Source organism: Heterodontus francisci, chromosome 16, assembly GCF_036365525.1.
Source record: "Heterodontus francisci isolate sHetFra1 chromosome 16, sHetFra1.hap1, whole genome shotgun sequence".
Lineage (NCBI taxonomy): Eukaryota > Metazoa > Chordata > Chondrichthyes > Heterodontiformes > Heterodontidae > Heterodontus > Heterodontus francisci.
Window position 1 is genome coordinate 99,634,439 of NC_090386.1, and position 20,306 is coordinate 99,654,744.

The window sequence follows — 20,306 nt, forward strand, 5'->3', positions numbered from 1 at the left end:
GAATAGCCAGCCAACACTCTGTATCTGAGCTCAAAAGTAAAGGACACCCACTGGACAAGGTCAATACTACCCCTTGCAAACTGCCTAAACTTTTAATCCCTGACCACATTAAAAAAAAAGTGACAAGCCACTACCAAACCAAGAGCCCTGTGAAGCTGTACCCCAGCATGGGCTAGCCCCACAAGAAGAGAGCAGAGCAGTAAGAGGAGGCCATTCAGTCCTTCAAGCCTACTCCATCATTCCAATGAGACCATGGTTGATTTGCACCTCAACTCCATTTACTCGCCTTTGCTCCATATGCCTTGATACCCCTAACCTAACAAAAATTCTATCGATCTCAGTCTTAGCAGAAATAAAATTACAGGTAACTAGGGGGCTTGACTTTTGGTTTTGGTGCCACAGAGGATTAAGGCCTATCTCTTCCTAAGCTTGTGCAATGCTGATGAGTTTCCTTAAATTGCTTTTTATTTTGTCCCTTCAGGGCTTTCTACCAGAGAGTAAGTTCAGCCGCATCCTGACTGAGCCCGTGGTGAAAGAGGCGGGTGGCAGAAAGAGGGGAAGGAGACCAAGGAGCGAAATGGCCAAAGCCGGCGGAGTTCTGAATGAGACGGCCTCAGCAATGGGACCAATGTTCATGAATGGGCTCATTGCCGGGATGGATCTGGTGAGCCTCCAGAACCTCAGAAATATTCATAATCTTCAGCTAGCTGGGCTGATGGGATTCCCAGCTGGCTTTGCCACGATCCCTTCTGGAGAAGATGGCAAGAGCAGCCTGAACATGTTGCCCATGATGCTCCCTGGGGTGGCTGGGATGTCACACGTGTTTGGCGTTGGGGGGTTGTTGAACAACCCGTCGGTGATGTCAAGTACCAGCACTTCGAGTACGTCTACCTTGACAATGAGCACTTCGAAAGAGGATAAAGGCACCGAACAGAAGGGTAGTGCTGCAGAGTCAATGAGACACGAGGAAGGTTCTTCATCAGGAGATAAGCCTGGTCCGAGTTCATCTTTCCCTGACTCTGGTGAAGCCAGAGTTACCACCAGCAATCCGTTGTCCTTCAACCCATTCCTGCTGCACAGCATGCCTGCTGGATTAATTTATCCATCTATGTTTCTTCCACATGGCATCGGTATGGCAATGCCTGGCTTTGCACAAGCCGCACGCTCCGAAGCAGAGAGCACTGAGAGCCCAAAGAAGAAGAGGAAGAAAGCCAAGGAGGAGACTGCAAATGATGGGACTGAACCCAGCCCACAGCAAACAACTGCTGAAGGGAACACAGGGAAATCAACAGACTCCACTGCCTTGCAGGACAGTTCTGGGCAGGAGACTGAAAAAAACTCTGTAGAGGGTACCCAGAATGCTGAGTAGAATTTGTATTTGCTTTTAGATCAACTCTAGGTTTCCTTGATTTCAAAATTTAAACCATGTTTATGACCCTATCTCTCCTGCCTGATCTCTTTTGCCCCCCATCCCGTGCTGTGTGCGGCTTAGGAACGTAATGCAGTCAGGTTAAATTCATCCAGTGAGTTCATTTTTAATGGTATGTTTTTAATTGGATAGCCACAATCTCCACGTCAGAGACTATGCTTCGATAGTTGTATGGAGATTATGGCTGACCAATCTTTGGGGAAGAGAGAGCTGGGGAGGCAAAAATGTGCTGATTCTCCATACACCATCCAAATATATCATGCAAGGGGGTTGTCAACATTTTAGTCGATGCCTCTTGCTCTAGTTTTGTCAGTATTTCTCCTTCCTTTTTTGTAAAACACTAGTCACGCGAGGAGCAGGGAGATTCTGCCAGCTTAACCTTCCCTGGCTGGTAAGTTGAAGAGGGTTTATATGCTTGCCCTGCCTTTCCACAATACCAGTAGCCTGTTGGTGAGTGTGTTTTTAGGGGAGAGAGTTTGGCTGTGTGTAATGGTCTGATAAACTCTAATAGGAGTATATATTTCATGCAATAGCTGTTCCACACTCTCCCTTACTATATTAGAACAAATTGGAGCATTTGATATTGGAGAAGGGGTGAATAAAAATTACAATGAAGGCTCAGTGGGATTAATCCTCTTTGAATAGTTTGCAAATTAGACTTTTAAAAGATGCATTGAGTGTAAAGGTTTTAGAACCATTCTCTGCATTTTTTAGTTGTATCTCTGAATTGCAGAACTGGTGACCACACCTGACTCCTGAGACTGAATGTAGTTGTGCTCTGTATCACTGGCACCCTCATCATGCCACACGTATGGCCCAATATCTGGTAAGATTAAGTTAGTAACCTTGTGTGACAGCTTGCTCAGTGTCTTATATTGAGACAAGCAGATGTATAAATCCTGGTTCCCTGATCTACAACGATGAACTGATGCTATGAAACTCCAGTTGGCTTTAATTAATATCAGTTGAAGATCGCCAGTTATAAAACTGACTTGAGATGGTTGCCAGATATGGCACCTTGCTTTGCCTTTGTTGTCGATAACCAGAATCAGTACCAGTTCTGCCCCTGTATCTGCTCATCCCACCAATGTGCTGGCTAACTACACCTGCCGTGGGATTTCATTCTGCTTTCCTCCCCCACCTCTCTCCCAAAAAAATTCTCTACTAATTAATTTGAAATCTGCAGGACAGTGTTCTAGAATTCAAAGCCTTAGCTTCACAGAATATGTGATTCCTAAAACAAAAGTGAGTTTTACTCATTTCCACAGTGAGCTATTGGGACACTAAGTTTCCTATAGCGAGAGGGGAGAAGATTCTAATTTCTGCTGTAGTCATTTTGTGTAACTGTAACGATAAGTACACAGTAGGTGTGAGTGGAAGATGAGCTTTTCCTGTTACTGTATAACACTTAATTTTTGAGAATTTTAATTTTGTTTTTATGAGGAATTGGGGGGAGGGCAGGGGGAAGACGAAATTATAATCCCCAGAAATAATTTTTTGCCATTCTTTTAGCCTTTAGTTACAACTTAGTAAACTGTATCAATAAATTGTTGTATAAACATTTTTAAAAAGAGGGTCACCAAGGACCAATTTGCTTGATGACTCATTCTGAATCCAGATCCTTGCCCAGTTCACTACCAGTTGGTCCATTGTTCCAAGGTGGCTGGCAATATAAATGCAGCCCATTAGCTTGGATAGGACACTGAACCAAGGAACATTGACAGTGACAGCATGCACTGTGTAAGTCATTACTTGGTAAATTGTCCCTTTCTTCACCCCATCCCCAACTTTTGCTAAGAAGATGCCAGATTGCAGTGTAATTGTGGCTGATCAACAGATAGGGAGACACCGTAAAGAAGTGACATCACAATAGCAACGTGTATTGAATGAGTTCTTAACACTCTCAGCTCCCTACCCCTTGCTCTTTCCTTCCTTTTCCCTTAATCTCTTTGACAATACCAGCAAACTGGCGCAGCAGTTGGACACTGTAGCTTCAGTTAAGCCAAGCCAAGTCCCCTGGAGCTAGGTGTTACACCAGGTCCTGACTGAGCTTAGAGATGAAGCATTTGGTTGATGGTTTATTTCCAAAGGGATATCAAGTCTCAAAGTATTCACAAAGTTTACTGTCCACTGAAGTTTTTTTTTTAAAACCAGTGTTGATTTTCATTTTCTTTATTGTTACAACCTTTACGTAAGTTATGGATTTGTACCAAGGTCCAAATGTTGAGTCATATATTTTGTTGTTGCATTATTTATTCATCTGTTGAATGTCAATGTTTTTTATTATATATAATAATTATTCTGAATCACTAACTATAAAATTCTGACTCTTTTTTTTAATCTTGAAGACAAGCAAATGGTTTCCGAATTTTGCATAGCATATTCAGTTTGATGAAGTCTAAAAAGTTTCTTCTTAATAATTTCCAGAATCTTTTATCGATGAGCTTTTTTATAAACCAAAAAAGCAATGTGTTTAATGAGATGGTGCCCCGTCTGTTCAGCTGCACTGAGTTCTGATAACCGGAATCACTTTCTCCACCTAGTCTCGCACTGTGCAAAGTAGCCCTCAGTTTGTTATATAAAGCTGTGATTATGTGTGAATTGCCCTACAAAAGGCAAAGGCTCCTGTTTGGTTCCATGTTAGATATTTAAAAATGGATCTGACATGGCTATGGATACTGGGAAATATGGGCTAGTTAGATGTTACACAAGTGGCACTGAAATGTTACAGAAACATCATTGGGGTGGGTAAGGGGTAGAGAAAGGGGAAGGAGGAGAAAAGTTCAAGGCATCAGAATTCAATTAATAAAATATTGATTGACTTACCCCCCCCCCCCCTCCTCCTCCTCGCGCGCCCACCTTTCTCCTCTAGCACCCCTGTTGCATCCTGCTATCCTCCTTGACCCTCTTTTAGTTACTAACCTTACAGTTGCTCTACCCCCATTTTGGACCAAGTTATCGGAAATGAGCTGCAGACAGTTGGAAATTTACACCAAGCAAAGAAAGCAAAGTGTAATTTATCACAATAGAGCACACAAGTGGACACCACAAAGTACTTAACACCTTTTACTCCGGTCAGTCATTGTGGAGGGAGGCAAGCTCCCCTTGTATTAATTAACATTTTTAAGATACTTTTGGTACAAGTTTGGAGTCAGTTGAGGCATATCTTGTCCGTAAGGTAAAACACTTCTGTAGTTCCCAGTAATGGCTGTGTAGCATGGTGAGGTATCAGCTCTTGGATGATGCTATGGATGCGACCCATATCAGGTAATGTTGCAGGAGTGTGCACGGTTTAGCTATTGTCAGAACTGTTTACAGGGAGGTGCTGGATTGCAGTATGGCCCTGACTGGCACATTTAAAGTGACGGTGTAGTGGCAGCATCAGAGCAGGAGAGCATGGGATTAATTTTCTCAAACTACTTATTCCCAATCTGAGGGAAGGAGCAGAGCACAGATTCTGACATCTTCCTGTGGAAAAATTCAGGTGAGGCTGTACTTGTCAAAGCGGCTTTGGTTGAGGTCTGGGTTCAGGTAGCCTCCAGCCCTCCCTCGTTGAAGATGAAATTTGACAAAAGCTTTAATAATGGGCGGGAAAACAATGTCCCTCATTGAAGGAGTAAAAAGATCCTTTCAAACTTGTAGGATAGGAAATGTGCTGAGCCCTGGGGAGACGATATGCCAATATTAGTTACTGATGGCTGAATGATTTGATGACTATTTTGTTTCACTGGTTACTGCCATAAGCTTGTTCAAACAACAAATGCCAGTGATTATATTGGGGCAGGGGGAGGGAAGTCTGTCACTGAGTATAGATCCCTGAGGAACACCATTTACCACATTCCCCTAAGCAGAGCACATTTCCTTTATTCCTATACTCTTGTTTTTTCACTGCGGTACTGAAGGAATGCTGCACTGTTGGAGGTGCCATGTTTCAGATGAGATGTTAAACTAAGTCCCCGTCATTCCTTTCAGCTGGATGCAATAGGTCCCATGGCACTATTCATACAGAAACTGACCAGGTGAGTTCTTCCCAGTGTCCTGGCAGTATCACTTTGGGATCTTGCTGAGCTCAAATTGACTGCCATGTTTCCCTATAACAGTGAGTACACTTCAGAAATGTACTTAATTGGCTGTAAAGAATTTTAGAAACCTCTGAGGCTGTGAAAAGCGCTATATACAAGTTTGTTCTTTCTACCTCTCAACTGATTACTAACCCACGTTACAAGGTTACCTCCAATTCAGTGTGCTTTTATTTTGGCTGCTAATCTGAATGGAATTTTATCACATGTATTCTGGGAGTCTATATAGACAACATCCATAGACAGTCCTATATCTAGCATGCTTGTGAAGTCATAAAAAATTTCAACTAGATCAGTAAGATGTGTCCTATTCTTCACAAATCCATGATGACTCACTTTGATTAGCTTTTAAGAGAGGAGAAAGACTTGCATTTCTGTAGCACTTGGCAGCCAGTGAAGTACTTTTGAAGTGTAGTCACTGTTGTAATGTAGGAAATGTGGCAACCAATTTGTGCACAGCAAGATCCCACAAACAGTAATGTGGTAATGACCAGGTAATCTGTTTTAGTAATGTTGATTTGAGGGATAAATATTGGATAGGACACTGGGAAAACTCCCCTGTTTTTTAAATAATGCCAAGGAATTTTTTACATCCAGCTGAGAGAACAGACAAGACCTCTTTAATGTCTCACCTGAAAAGAGGGCACCATCTAACAATGCACCGCTCCCTCAGTACTGCGCTGGAGTGTCAGCCTAGATTTTTTTTTTTTTGTGCTCATGTCCCTGGAATGGGACTTGAACCCACAACCTTCTGACTCAGGTAAGAGTGCTACCAACTAAGCAACGGCTGACAAGTTGTCCAAGTGCTCTGTCTTTGATGATCAATTCCAGTAACTTTCCCAAAACAGATGTTAAACTGACAGGTCTGTGATTATCTGTTTTTTTTCTTAAATTGCAATGTTTCAATCCAAAGGCATAATTCCTGAATCTAGAGAGCTTTGAAAAATTGTGACTAACACAATTTCCTCAACTGTTTCTTTTAATATCCAGGGTAAAAGGCATTAGGGCTTGGAGATTTGTGTCTCTTAATTTTGTACTCTTATTGAATCCACCAAGTTCTTCCCCCTAACTTGTTTTCAGATTCTCTTGTACCCCTGGTATTTTGCACTGTTCCTCCATGTGAAATGGGGTACAAAGCATTCATTTAACAATCAGTCATTTCCTTATTGTTCACTCATTTTGCTGACTTAATGGAACCACATTTCCCTTTTCAACTCTTACATTTATGAAAACTTTTAGCTTTGACATCCCTTGAACGTTTCTTTTCCATAGTCCTTTTTTGCAGCTCATTACCCTTTGTTATTTTTTATGGCTCTGCTGGACTTTCCACCTTGCATCTGTGTCAGCCTTTCTTCTTACCTCATTTGTTGGCCATGGTTGCTTAACCACACAAGTGGATCCTTTCATTTTTAGAGGTATGCACTAGTTTTGTATCATGCAGGGTACTTTGAATACTTACCACTGTTTTGTCCTGTGTCCAAATGGCTATTCATGGTAAGATTAAAGCTTTGCACCATGCTCTTGTATCTAGTGTCAGCCCTGCCTCAGTTGGTAGCACACTCACCTCTGAGTCAGAAGGTTGTGGGTTCAAGTCCCACAAAAATCAAGGCTGACACTACATGGAGTGCTGTACTGTCAGCGATGAGATATTAAACCAAGGCTCCATCTGCCCCCTCAAGTGGGCATAAAAGAAACCATGGCAATATTTCAAAGAGTATGGGAGTTCTCACTGGTGTCCTGGCCAATATTTAACCATAAACCAACATTACAATAACAGATTATCTGGTCATTATTACATTGCTGTTTGTGAACAAGTTGGTTATCGTGTTACCTAAATTACAACAGTGACTGTACTTCAAAAGTACTTCATTGGCTGTAAAGCATTTTAGGACATCCAGTGGCTGTGAAAGGCACTATATAAATGCAAGTCTTTTTTTCCCACTATCTCCCATAAATGGTGTTGATCAGAATTTCCCTTGTTGAGCAAAGATTGTGATAATGTTTTCTGAATCCCACTGTCCTAGTTCCTGTTCTAATAGTATTTAGTGCCGGTGTCAGTGCTTTGATACTCCTCCCCCCCCCAACCTTGTATCTTCCTATTAGCAGCCACACAACCTGATTACTTGTCTTGGGCTTCTCTTTTACTGGTGCCCAATAGTATTGCACTGAGTCGTGCAATGCAAGGAGTGTTTTGAGAGTGGTAAGAGCACAGTTTAGTTGCCTGCTCACACCAGTCTTGAGTCTGGAAAGGCAGAGCTTATTGTATTTCAAACACAAGCACATGTTAGTTTAGCTTTCAAATCCTGGTGGAAATTCCAAAGAGGAGACTAGATGGGCCCATTGCCATAAATCATTAGAAATTTTGACGAGCAGTTATATTGAAGCCAACAGGCAACACTGATGCTGCAAGACCACTTGGAGTGGTTCGTTTATTGATGCCAGAATTTGGCAGTATTATTGGCGCTGTTTGGCATCGGGTGCAAAAGGTGGTGACAGATCCAATCCCAATCACACAGTAACTGAGGCAAATAACTCTCAATTTGATTTTGAGGGTAGCCTTTTGGTTTGAGCAGACCAACAGATGGGAGTTAAGTCTCTTTATCACATAATAGTTCTTACTGCACATCTGCAGACTTTGCATTTTCTGCTACAAGACTCTTAACACTAAAAGCTTTGTAAAGAGGAGGAACAGTGAAAACTCGCAAACCATTCCTGCTTGTGGATGATAAGCCCTTTAATTATCTATGTGTAATGATGAGTGCATCTTGTGTTTTTTTTTTAAATAAACAATGAATCTTGAGAATTTGATGCGGATGTGCGCACTACAGGGAGCCACTTTGATGTGTCAAACCTAAAGTTCTTTTACTTGAACCCAGCAAAAATCTTTCTTAAAACCAATTGTATGAGATCAGATCCCTGTCTAAGGAGCACTTTTTAAAGTGTCATGCAATTGCAATCCCTAATTACATCAGTCCCCTAATATCATCTTTCTTTTTGCTCTTAATGGTAAATTGACTAAAAGCTGATTGCAAAATCTATTGGGTACCTGGTAAAGGAATCGTGGGGGTGGGACATGTCAATAAGCAGAACCAGACCAGAGTGAATAAATTGTAGTCTTTAAAGCTATGTGTGGAACAAGAGGTTACATTTATACCACAAAGCAAGCTGTATATTATGGGTAAACGAGCACAAATTGAGAACGAGAAGAGATGGGCTACATATCACAAGGTCAAACCTTTTGTAAATATAAAAATATACTTGACACTCTATTTAAAATGCAGAGGGACTCTAGAGAATTATAGCAATAAAGTAGAGAACTGTTATGTGTTGTATAAAGAATTTGTGAAGTATATTTCTGTTCCTCTGTTAATTTCAGCTGTCTTTGTTTTATACTGAGGCCACTATAGAATAATGAGTTTAAAAAATTTTTTTAAACTTTAGAACTTCTTAGATATTGAACGCTCTGTTACACAATGGCAGTGGAAAGTGAAACTAGACTGTGTGTAGTTTCTTCTATTTGTCATTTTAATTTGTTGAGTTTTACTTTTTTTTTAAATTGGTATACCTTTTGTGTAATTTATATATAGGTGTACAGACAATACAGGTCACTGGTTGAGAGCAGTTTCCCTTTGAGAGACGTTTTTAGTTTGATGTACCAATTTTATTTGGATCAAATAGCAGCATTGAAGGACGCGACCCATGTAGACGGACCCATTTAATCAAAGATTTTAAATGTTCAGTGTTCATGAAAGGTTTGTGTGTTCTTGTTACCTTGTGCTAACAAACCCAGAAATAGCTGGGAGAGCCAGAGTTAGTTTCAAACTGCGCCCATGTAGGCGTGCTTCTTGTTTTTGGAGGGGGTGGAGAAGTGTGTCAAACCTTTAAGGTGTGAAGCTGGAATGTAAATCTTCAACCATTTTTAAGACATTGCATATTGAACTGGAATTGGAGAAAAAAATTTACAGGAGGAATTACCCAAAAAATGTGTGTTTTTAAATGTACCTGCTTCATCTCTCTCCATCTGACTGATGTAGGTCTGCAGTGTTTACATTCCAAGCCTCAGTGACACACACGTGTTCTATCTACCAAATGCTAACGGCAAAGTGGCAATGGACTTTGTTACCCAACACCCACCCACACTTTGATTTCTAACAGTGACTTCTATTTTCTCTTTCTCTTCCCTCGCCCCCACCACTCCCCCCCGGCCCCCTGCCCTGTCTCAAAAATTAGGTTTCCACCCCATGTTGTGAAATAGGCATTGCATCACCCACACATGCTAAGGGGGTCCTGCAGATCGTACTGGCAAATAAAAGTATCATGATAATGTAGTTTGTCTATGATGGAATATTCCATTCATCCTGGGTTTTATTTTCCAGTCAAGCATTTCCAGTAACCTGGCATTAGGTACAAACTGTTCAGTGATGATTCAAGCACTGTGTTTTATTAACTTTTGTTTCCACTGTTGTTTCCATTGTGTCGGAAACAGAATAAAATTTAACTATCAATAAAAAAAGAAATGGAAGTTGATAACTTTTATATTTTAGATGTCTTAATTTCTGAATAATAGATTAGTATACCCTGTCTGTGTTGTTCAGCAGCTGTCAAGACCATACTTCAAGAATTGCCTCAGTTGCCTAATAGGCAAAAGGTTGTCTTCAAACCCACAGACCCCAGCTTCAACTTTCAGAATGGCTGTCAGCTGAACTTACATGCTATAATTAAGGAAAAGCTTTACCTGTTCTCAACCAAATTCAATAGGTTAAATACGTTGAGAGTAAAATCTTCTGCCTGGTATGGGTTAGGAAAGTGGTGACCTATATATTGCTTATCTTGCCATTTTATGTCTGTGTTTAATCATTATTGTTGGTCAGCATTCATGAACAAGCCTGTGGCCTGCATTGTTACTGTCCTGTCATGTCAGCTGTGTGACAATGACCTCCCTAACAGAAAGGGGAATTGAGCAACAATATTAATGTGACAGTTTCCCAGTAGCTTAACTAAAGTTGCTTGCTTTACATTCCTGTCACTGGACAATTTTCAAATCTACCAAGCAAGAAAGATTTTTTTTCCATTTGACCTAGGCCACGAGTTGGAGCTGGCTTCCAAAAGCAGGAGCATCTAGGCATTGGATTTGAAGAGTATGTAATGCAAGCCTCCTTGTGGCAAATGAGGCTTCTTCCAATTGTGCTTTCCCCGTTACCACTAATGAGGACTAATAACATCCCGGCATGGATTCCCTCTGCTCTTCAATCCCTTCATCTTCCCTGTTCATAAAACTAAGCCTTCGAAGACATGACATCAAATTTAGTTGCAATACAATGTTGAGTACTGGATACCTCATTTATTTGTATCAAGATCCCCAAGCCTACTGATTAACATGATTGCTCTTGTATCTAAATACTGTATCTGACTTGTTGAAAGCCCTCAATAAAATGTTAGCAAGCAACCCGGCATAGAGCAGTGTTGGTGTCTGAGGTTTTGCAAGAGTTTCCATCTTGTTTGCTTAGTGGAGTAATTCCTTGGGAGAAGCCATCAAGGTGGGTTTTTTTTTGAGACGAGAACTAGTTTCTTTCAGTGCTGCTTGTAAGAGGAACTAGGAGCCAGGGTGGTCTTCACGTTTGGCCCTCAACAGACTTGCTGCTTCATGTGCGCCTGGCTATGTGATGTTGCCAGAGTTGGAATTCAGCATTCTGGTCTCTCACGGTTCAGTAATGAAAAGTAAGGTAATGATTTTTGGAGGCAGGTTATCCTACAAATGATGGAATCTGCAGTTTTTTTTAGTGTAACTTGTGATCTTTTGTGTCTCTGAGGAGGTGCCTACTTTCACAGTACTGCTGAGGCTGGAAGATATAAGTTCAGAAACTCATCATGTAGGATATTGCTGGCACATATCCTCAAACCACATTGTCCTCTAGTGCTTTGTATTGAAGCATTCATGAAGGTGCACCTGAGCAAGGCAATGGATTAAAGCACTTGTCTACAAGTTAATAAATACTAACTTGCACTCTAAAGGACTTTATGGTCTCCAACCTCTTGATGAATGACTCTGTTTGATAACTGAGGCATCTTTGTTCCAAGGAGAATAATCCACTTTATTAATATCTCAAGTACTGTATTTAAGTAATGCTGGTCTGTGACTTCATTTAAATAGGAACAGGAGGAGACCATTTAACCTCTTGAGAGCCTGTTCTGCCATTCAATTAGGTCATGGCTTATCTGTATCTCAACTACACACTTTTGTTTCATATCCCTTGATACCCTTACTTAATGAAAATCTATTAATCTCAGTCAAATTTCAATTGCATTCACAGGCTTCTGGAGAAAGTGTTCCAGATTTCCACTAGTGTGTGTGGAAAAAAATCCTTCCTAATTTCACTCTGAAACTGGCCTAACTCTAATTTTATGTTGCCTTGTTCTGGATTCCTCACCAAGGGGTCCCTCCAACATTTTAACAGCTCATCTTCCTACTCAGCACTTTGCAACCCATCGACCTGAATATTGACTCTCTCAACTTCAGACCTGAACTGTAACTCCAGGTTTTTCCCTGGCAGTAGGTGATAATATAGAATGGATGTTGTGGTGTATCTGGGGATGGATGGGTTTGGGGACGTGCAAGGCGATGCAGGGAGTGGGGCATGAGACGTAGCAGTTTGGTTTACATCCTTGATATCAACTTGCATTTCTTCATCCACAGGTTGCTGGTTGACTGGAACTTGCTTTGTGTTGCCAGATATTTTTATGCCATGCTGCTTATCTATCTCACTGCACTCTGCTATCCTTTGGCACAGTGTTTTGTATATGTCTTTGACAAAGTGGACTGGGGACAGCTACTTGTAGGAAAGTCTACATCAGACCAGTAGGGGTCATTCAAACAGGAAATCATGAGAGTTCAGAGCCAACATGTACCCGTTAAGGTGAATGGTAGGACCAACAAGTCAGGAACCCTGGATGTCAAGGGATATGGAGGATTGGATCTGGAAAAAAAAGGAGGCTTATGGCAGATTCAGAGTGTTGAAAACTGCAGAGGCACTAGAGGAGTATAGAAAGTGTAGGGGGGTACTTAAAAGTAATTAGAAGAGCAAAGAGTGGACATGAAAAAACACTGGCGGGCAAGATAAAGGAAAATCCTAAGGCATTTTATAAGTATATAAAGGGCAAGAGGATAACCATGGCAAGAGTAGGGCCCATTAGGGACCAAAGTGGCAATCTGTGTGTGGAGCCGGAGGACATAGGTGAGGTTTTCAATGATTACTTTTCATCTGTGTTCACTATGGAGAAGGACGATGTAGGTGTAGAGATCAGGGAGGGGGATTGTGATATACTTGAACTTATTAGCATTGAAAGGGAGTAAGGATTAGCTATTTTAGCGGGCTTAACACTGGATAAATCCCCAGACCCAGATGAGGTGTATCCCAGGCAAGGGAGGAGATAGCAGTGTCTCTGACACAAATTTTCAAAACCTCTCTGGCCATAGGAGAGGTATCAGAGGATTGGAGGACAGCAAATGCGGTACCATTATTCAAGAAGGGGAGCAGGGATAAACTAGGTAATTACAGGCCAGTGAGTCTAACGTCAGTGGTTGGGAAACTATTGGAAAAAATTCTGAGGGACAGGATTAATCTCCACTTGAAGAGACAGGGATTAATCAATGATTGTTAGTGTGGCTTTGTCAGGGGGAGATCGTGTCTAACTAACTTGACTGAATTTTTCGAGGCAGTGACTTGATGTGTAGATGAGGGTAAAGCAGTTGATGTAGTCTACATGGACTTCAGTAAGGCTTTTGATAAGGCTTGGGAGATTAGTTAAGAAAATAAGAGCCCATGGGATCCAGGGCAATTTGGCAAACTGAATCCAAAATTGGTTTAGTGGCAGGAGGCAGAGGGTAATGGTTGAGAGTTGTTTTTGAGTGGAAGCCTGTGACCAGTGGTGTACCACAGTGATCGGTGCAGGGACCTTGCTGTTTGTAGTGTACATTAATGATTTAGACATGAATATAGGAGGTATGATCAGTAAGTTCGCAGATGACACGAAAATTGGTGGTGTCGTAAATCGTGAGGAGGAAAACAGATTACAGGACGATATAGATGGGCTGGTAAGATGAACGGAGCAGTGGCAAATGGAATTTTATCCTGGTGCATTTTAGCTATGAAGAGAGACTGAAAAGGCTAGGGTTGTTTTCTTTCGAGCAGAGAAGGCTGAGGGGGGGGTCCTGATTGAGGTATACAAAATTATGAGGGGCATTGATCAGTTAGATAGGAAGAAACTTTTTCCCTTAGCGGAGGGGTCAGTAACCAGGGGCATAAATTCAAGATAAGGGGGGCAGGAGGTTTAGAGGGGATTTGAGGAAAAATATTTTCACCGAGGGTGTTTGGAATCTAGAACACACTGCCTGAAGAGGTGCTGGAGGCAGTAACCCTGACACCATTTCAGAAGTATTTAGATGAGCACTTGAAATGGAAAATGGGATTAGAATAGACAGGTAGGTGCTTGATGGCCGGCACAGACACGATGGGCCGAAGGGCCTGTTTCTGTGCTGTACACTTCTATGATTCTATTCCATCATATTTTTCTCAATATTTCTTCTATTTAACCAACATGGTCATTAGGCTGGTAAGAGGGGACTTTGGACTTTTTCCTCATTTGATAATTCCTATTTTATGTCTTCGGCTGTATTATATGGGATGGGGTGTGTTTTTTTAAAACCATGTACTTTTTTTGGAAAAGAAATGCTATTCATCTGTAATATTTTCCAAGGTTGCGGGGCAGTGTCGACTTTTAGTTTTTCCATAATTTCTTGCAGTGGTTTCTGGTTGTCCCACCTCAGCCTTCTCTCTGCTAACCGTCTCTCCCCTCCTCTGGATCAATCCGCTGTAATGGTGATCACTGGGACTAATTTGCGGAAGGTCCGAGGTGCAGCGACTGCGCATGCGCGGGCGTGGCCGAGTTTTGGCGCCACTCGGCGGGCGGCGCGGTGCAGTGTGGGATCGCTGTCCGAGTCGAGCGGCTGAGGGGGATTTAAACCCCGAGGATCAAGCATTAAGCAGCAGAGAGCAGCTTCGGGACGGGGAGGCCATGCCGAGCGGAGACGGTGACGGGTGCGAGAGGCTGCGCGAGAGCTTCGACAAGCTGTGTCAGGACCTGAACATGGACCAGGAGAGCGGAGCCGAGGCTTGGGGAAACCTAGAGCGCATCCGCCTCAACTACACACTGGAGGTGAGGGGCCCAGCCCTGACCCGGGCTATAACCGGGACAGCCCCGACCCGGGCTATATCCGGGGCAGCCCGGGCCGAGGCTATAACCAAGATAGCCCGGGCTAGGGTTAGAACCGGGCCAGCAACCCAAGCCAGGTTTAGAGCCCAGGCTAGGGTCAGTAACAGGGACTTGCAGCACTTTATTCTCTCAGGTCCAACCCCAACATCGTCATCAAACCTGCTGATAAAGGTGGTGCTGTCATTACCCGTTGAACCAATCTCTACCTAGCAGAGGCCAAGCGCCAACTCTCTGACACTTCCTCCTACCTCCCCTGGACCCTGACCTAACATCAAATCATTATGTCCAAGACTGTCGCTGACCTCACCTCCTGTGGAGATCATCCCTCCATGGCCTCGAACCTCATCCTTCTTTTTTTCTTATTTTTTCGCTGGTGCGCTCCCCCCCCCCCATTTCTCTTTTTGTATTTAGATGACTGCTATTTGGCCATTTACACCTCATCCAGACACATCTTTTGTTTCTTTACTTGGCTTTGTACCATGGAGCCTTTTGTCATTTAATCTCTCCTGCTCTTGACCCTATCACAGACCATTCATTTTGTTTTCCTGCCCCCCCCCTCCCTTCTCTTGCCTCAAACTTGTTACATTTCTAGATTTTGCCAGTTCTGATGAAAAGTCATGACCTGAAATATTAACTCTGCTTCTCTCTCCACAAATGCTGCCAGACCTGCTGAGTAGTTCTAGTATTTTCTGTTTTTGTTTCAGATTTCCAGCATCCACAGTATTTTGCTTTTGTAATAATAGGGCTAGCATGTACCAGGTCAGTAACCAGAACAGATAGGGCACCACTAACAAGGAAGGGCCAGCCCAGGTCAACGATGACGGACAGACTGGCCCGGGTCAACAATGACTGGGACAGATCAAACAGAATCAGTAACTAGGATTGCCTAGAGGCAATAATCAATAACTGGAACAATCCAGAATGGGTCACTAATCATTAAGTGGGACATTTGAGACCAAGAATTTCCTTGGGGCTTCTCTGCATAACTTTGGCAGAAACCCTGTTTACAGTACTTACTAAAGTTACAGTGGCAGAGTGGGAGAAACCACAGGGAAAGGCACTTTCCCCCAGGTTATCAATCAATAACTGAGTCAAACTAGCTCAGTAACCAATATCTGGGACAATGCGCTGTAGCCCAATTAGTGGGAGAAATGTTGAGCAGCTGGAAGAGCTTCTTTGAAGAAAATAAGATAAAGGGAGTCTTGAAAATAAACCAAAATTGGTACCAAAAAAAAAACCCTTTGTTAGTCTCTGTAGTCATTGTCATAGAATTCAATCCAAATATTAATCTGAAAAGTTGTTGTAGAAAGCCTACATGACCACAGTATTCACACTGTTCTATTTACAAAGTGGTTTTCAGAATTATGAGGGTGTCTTGAATGGTGGTGCAGTGTATAAATAATGGTAAAGATCTGGTGACTATAAGTTACTTGTCTGACAGTAGTACTTTTCTTTTATATTACTAATAAATAACAACTTATTCATATAATGCATTTAACATAGAAAAGCATTCTAAGGTGTTTACAGAACCAGTCTAGCATTTATTGCCTATCCCTAGTTGTCCTTGAGAAGGTGGTGGTGAACTGCCTTTTTGAACCGCTGCAGGGCATGTGGGGTAGGTACACCCACAGTGCTGTTAGGAAGGGAGTTCCAGGATTTTGACCCAGCGACAGTGAAGGAACTGCAATATAGTTCCAAGTCAGGATGGTGTGTGACTTGGAGGGGAACTTACATGTGGTGGTGTTCCCATGCATCTGTTGCCCTTGTCCTTCTAGGTGGTAGAGGTCGCGGGTTTGGAAGGTACTGTTGAAGTAACTTTGGTGCGTTGCTGCAGTGCATCTTGTAGATGCTGCCACTGTGCATCGGTGGTGGAGGGAATGAATGTTTGTAAATGGGGTGCCAATCAAGTGGGCTGCTTTGTCCTGGACGGCATCGAGCTTCTTGTGTTGTTGGAGCTGCACCCATCCAGGCAACTGGAGAGTATTCTTTTACACTCCTGACTTGTGCCTTGTAGATGGTAGACAGGCTTTGGGGAGTCAGGAGGTGAGTTATTCGCCGCAGGATTCCTAATCTCTGACCTGCTCTTGTCGCCACGGTATTTATATGGCTACTCCAGTTCAGTTTCTGGTTAACTGTAACCACCAGGATGTTGATAGTGGGGGGGATTCAGTGATGGTTAAGTCATTGAATGTCAAGGGGAGATGGTTAGATTCTGTCTTGTTGGAGATGGTCATTGCTTGGCACTTGTGTGGCGCGAATGTTACTTGCCACTTATCAGTCCAAACCTGGATATTGTCCAGGTCTTGCTGCATTTCTACACCGACTGCTTCAGTATCTGAGGAGTCTCGAATGGTGCTGAACATTGTGTAATCATCAATGAACATCCCCACTTCTGAGCTTATGATTGAAGGAAGGTCATTGATGAAACAGCTGAAGATGGTTAGGCCTAGGACACTACTCTGAGGAACTCCTGGAGCTGAGATGATTGACCTCCAACAACTTCAACCAACCTCCTTTGCACTAGATACGACTCCAACTAGCGGAGAGTTTTCCCCCTGATTCCTATTGACTCCAGTTTTGTTAGGGCTTCTTGATGCCATAATCGGTCACATGCTGCCTTGATGTCAAGGGCAGTCACTCTCACCTCACCTCTTGAGTTCAGCTCTTTTGTCCATGTTTGAACCAACGCTGTAATGAGGTCAGGAGCTGAGAGGCACTGGCGGAACCCAAACTGAGCGTCACTGACCAGTTTATTGCTGAGCAAATGCCGCTTGATAGCACTGTCGACGACACCTTCCATCAGTTTACTGATAATTGAGAGTAAACTGATGGGGCGGTATTTGGCTGGTTGGATTTGTCCTGCTTTTTGTGTACAGGACATACCTGGGCAATTTTCCACATTGCCAGGTGGATGCCAGTGTTATGGCTGTACTGGAACAGCTTGGCTAGGGGCACAGCAAGTTCTGGAGCACAGGTCTTCACTATTGCTAGAATGTTGTCAGGGCTCATAGTATCTAGTGTCTTCAGTCATTTCTTGATATCACACAGAGTGAATCGAATTGGCTGAAGACTGGCATCTGTGATGCTGGGGACTTCAGGCTGAGGTGGAGATGGATCTTCAGCTCGGCACTTCTGGCTGAAGATTGTTGCAAATACATCAGCCTTGTCTTTTGTATTGATGTACTGGGCTCCCCCATCATTGAGGATGAGGATATTTGTGGAGCCACCTCCTCCAGTTAGTTGTTTAATTGTCCACCACCTGGTTGTGGCAGGACTGCAGACCTTAGATCTGATTCTTTGGTTATGGGATCGCTTAGCTCTGTCTATCACATGTTACTTCTGCTGTTTATCACGCAAGTAGTCCTGTGTTGTGGCTGCACCAGGTTGACACCTCATTTTGAGGTATGCCTGGTGCTGCTCCTGGCATGCCCTCCTGCACTCTTCATTGAACCAGAGTTGGTCCCCCAACTTGATAGTAATGGTAGAGTGGAGGCGATGCTGGGCCATGAGGTTACAGATTGTGGTTAGACCTAAAGGCTGATAAGTCCCCAGCACCAGATGGCCTTCATCCTAGGGTCTTAAGCGAAGCGGCTGCAGAGATGGTAGAGACTTTGGTTATAATCTTCCAAAATTCCTTAGATTCTGGAAGAGTCTCAGCATTGGAAAATAGCAAATGTAATACCTTTGTTCAAGAACGGAGGGAGACAGAAAGCAGGAAACTATAGGCCAGTTAGCCTAACATCTGTTATAGGGAAATTACTAGAATCCATTATTAAGGAGGTTATAGCAGGATCTTTAGAAAATCATAATGGGATCAGAGAGTCAACATGGTTTTGTGAAATGAAAATCATCTTTAACTAATTTATTAGAGTTCTTTAAGGAAGTAACAAGCAAGATGGATAAAGGGGAACGTGTAGATGTGGTGTACTTGGATTTCCAAAAGGCATTTGACAAGGTGCCACATCAAAGGTTACTGCACAACATAAAAGCACATGGTGTAGGGGGTAACATATTAGCATGGATAAAGGACTGGTTAGTTGACAGGAAGCAGCAAATAGGGATAAATGGGTCTTTTTCAGGTTGGTAAGCAGTAACTAGTGGAGTGCCACATAAAGCCTGGCTACCCGACCCAAACCCGACTACATGTGTCGGGTTCGGGTGTGGTTGGGTCTATATTCTCTGTTCAGCATTCGGGCTCGGGTCAGGTTGGACTGTACTGGCTCTGTGTTTTATAAATAAATGCATTATTACATGTTAGCGATGGTCGGGTCGGACATGAAAAAAAATTAAAGGACTTGGGCTACAGTTGGGTTCGATTTGGCTATGGTCGGGTCAAGTTTTAATTTTATACCCGAGCAGGCCTTCAGTGCCATAGGGATCAGTGCTGTGGCATCAACTATTTACAATCTATGTTAATGACTTGGATGAAGGGATTGAATGTATGGTAGCTAAATTTGCTGATGATACGTGGGCACAGGAGTAGGCCATTCAGCCTGTCGAGCTTGTTCCACCATTCAGTTAGATCGTGGCAGATCATCTACTTCACCACCATTATTTTGTCGTTCTTTTCTGCATCCCTTCCAAAGCTTCCACGTCCCTTTTGAAGTATGGTGACTGAAATTGTACACAGCATTCTAAACTTGGTCCGAATAGTGTATATTCCTCAGTAGACTTGTACTCCTCCATTCTGCCCGCACATTCTAGTTTTTGGTTAGCTTTTTTAATTGCATCACCACATTGCATAGTCATTACTTGAAATGAGTTGAGTATCAATTCATTTCCAAATCAGCTTGTATTAATTCTATTCCATTAAATTTGCATTTCTGTTGCATATTACTCAACATTTATCAGCATTAAATTTATTCCCCATCTGTCTGCTTGTTTGCGTGAATTTTTCAAATTCTCCTGCACGCCCCATCTGCATATTCCGTTTTACTGCCTGCATTAGTGTCATCTGTTATTATGACAATCATTCGGTTGAATTCAGATTTGATATATGAATTAAATCTAACTTATTGGGCTAGATTTTACCAGCCCCTCGGCGTCGTGGATTGTAGCAGGGAGGCCCATAAAATGCTTGTGGAAGTGGCCCACCATGACTCACGATGCTGAGAAGGCCCTGCTGGATATTAGCGGCTGCGGTGAGGCCTTGGTGCAGCCCTGCCGCCACTTGGCGGCACATTTGGAGCTCTGCATGGAGTTCCGAGGCAAGACACTGGTGGGGAGGGGAGAGGACTAAAATTATCAGGGCTGGAGGGGGTGGGGGGAGTGGCGAAAATGTTTTTTATTGACTGTGAGGAAGGGGTTGAAGGGCAAAAGTGACAAGGTTGGGAGGGAAATTTCAGGGTGGGAATAACAATAATGTCTGTCAGATTGGCATATAAAACAAAAACTTGAGGGGGGTTGGGAAAGGGCCTCCTGCTTTTGATTTTTATTTTAAAAATTTAACAAGTTAATTTCCCTTTAAAAAATTTAAATTTCTGTTAAAGGCTTGAAGCCCTTTAAAAATGGAACCTGCCATTGCCGGG

At 42.8% G+C, this 20,306-nt stretch overlaps 2 protein-coding genes across 5 annotated transcripts in view; both read left to right on the forward strand.

Moving 5' to 3' along the window:
* The window catches only part of chd6 (chromodomain helicase DNA binding protein 6), a 344,698-nt gene extending 333,799 nt beyond the window's left edge, over positions 1-10,899 (forward strand). For all 3 annotated transcript variants that reach the window (XM_068048713.1, XM_068048715.1, XM_068048714.1), the window contains one exon: positions 482-10,899. In XM_068048713.1, coding sequence (XP_067904814.1) covers positions 482-1,369 — 888 coding nt within the window. In that variant the 3' untranslated portion in view covers positions 1,370-10,899. The remainder of the gene's footprint in view (positions 1-481) is intronic.
* A 3,565-nt stretch (positions 10,900-14,464) lies between these two features.
* Positions 14,465-20,306, forward strand: part of rbl1 (retinoblastoma-like 1 (p107)) — a 154,275-nt gene continuing 148,433 nt past the window's right edge. For both annotated transcript variants that reach the window (XM_068048717.1, XM_068048716.1), the window contains exon 1: positions 14,465-14,721. In XM_068048717.1, coding sequence (XP_067904818.1) covers positions 14,581-14,721 — 141 coding nt within the window. In that variant the 5' untranslated portion in view covers positions 14,465-14,580. The remainder of the gene's footprint in view (positions 14,722-20,306) is intronic.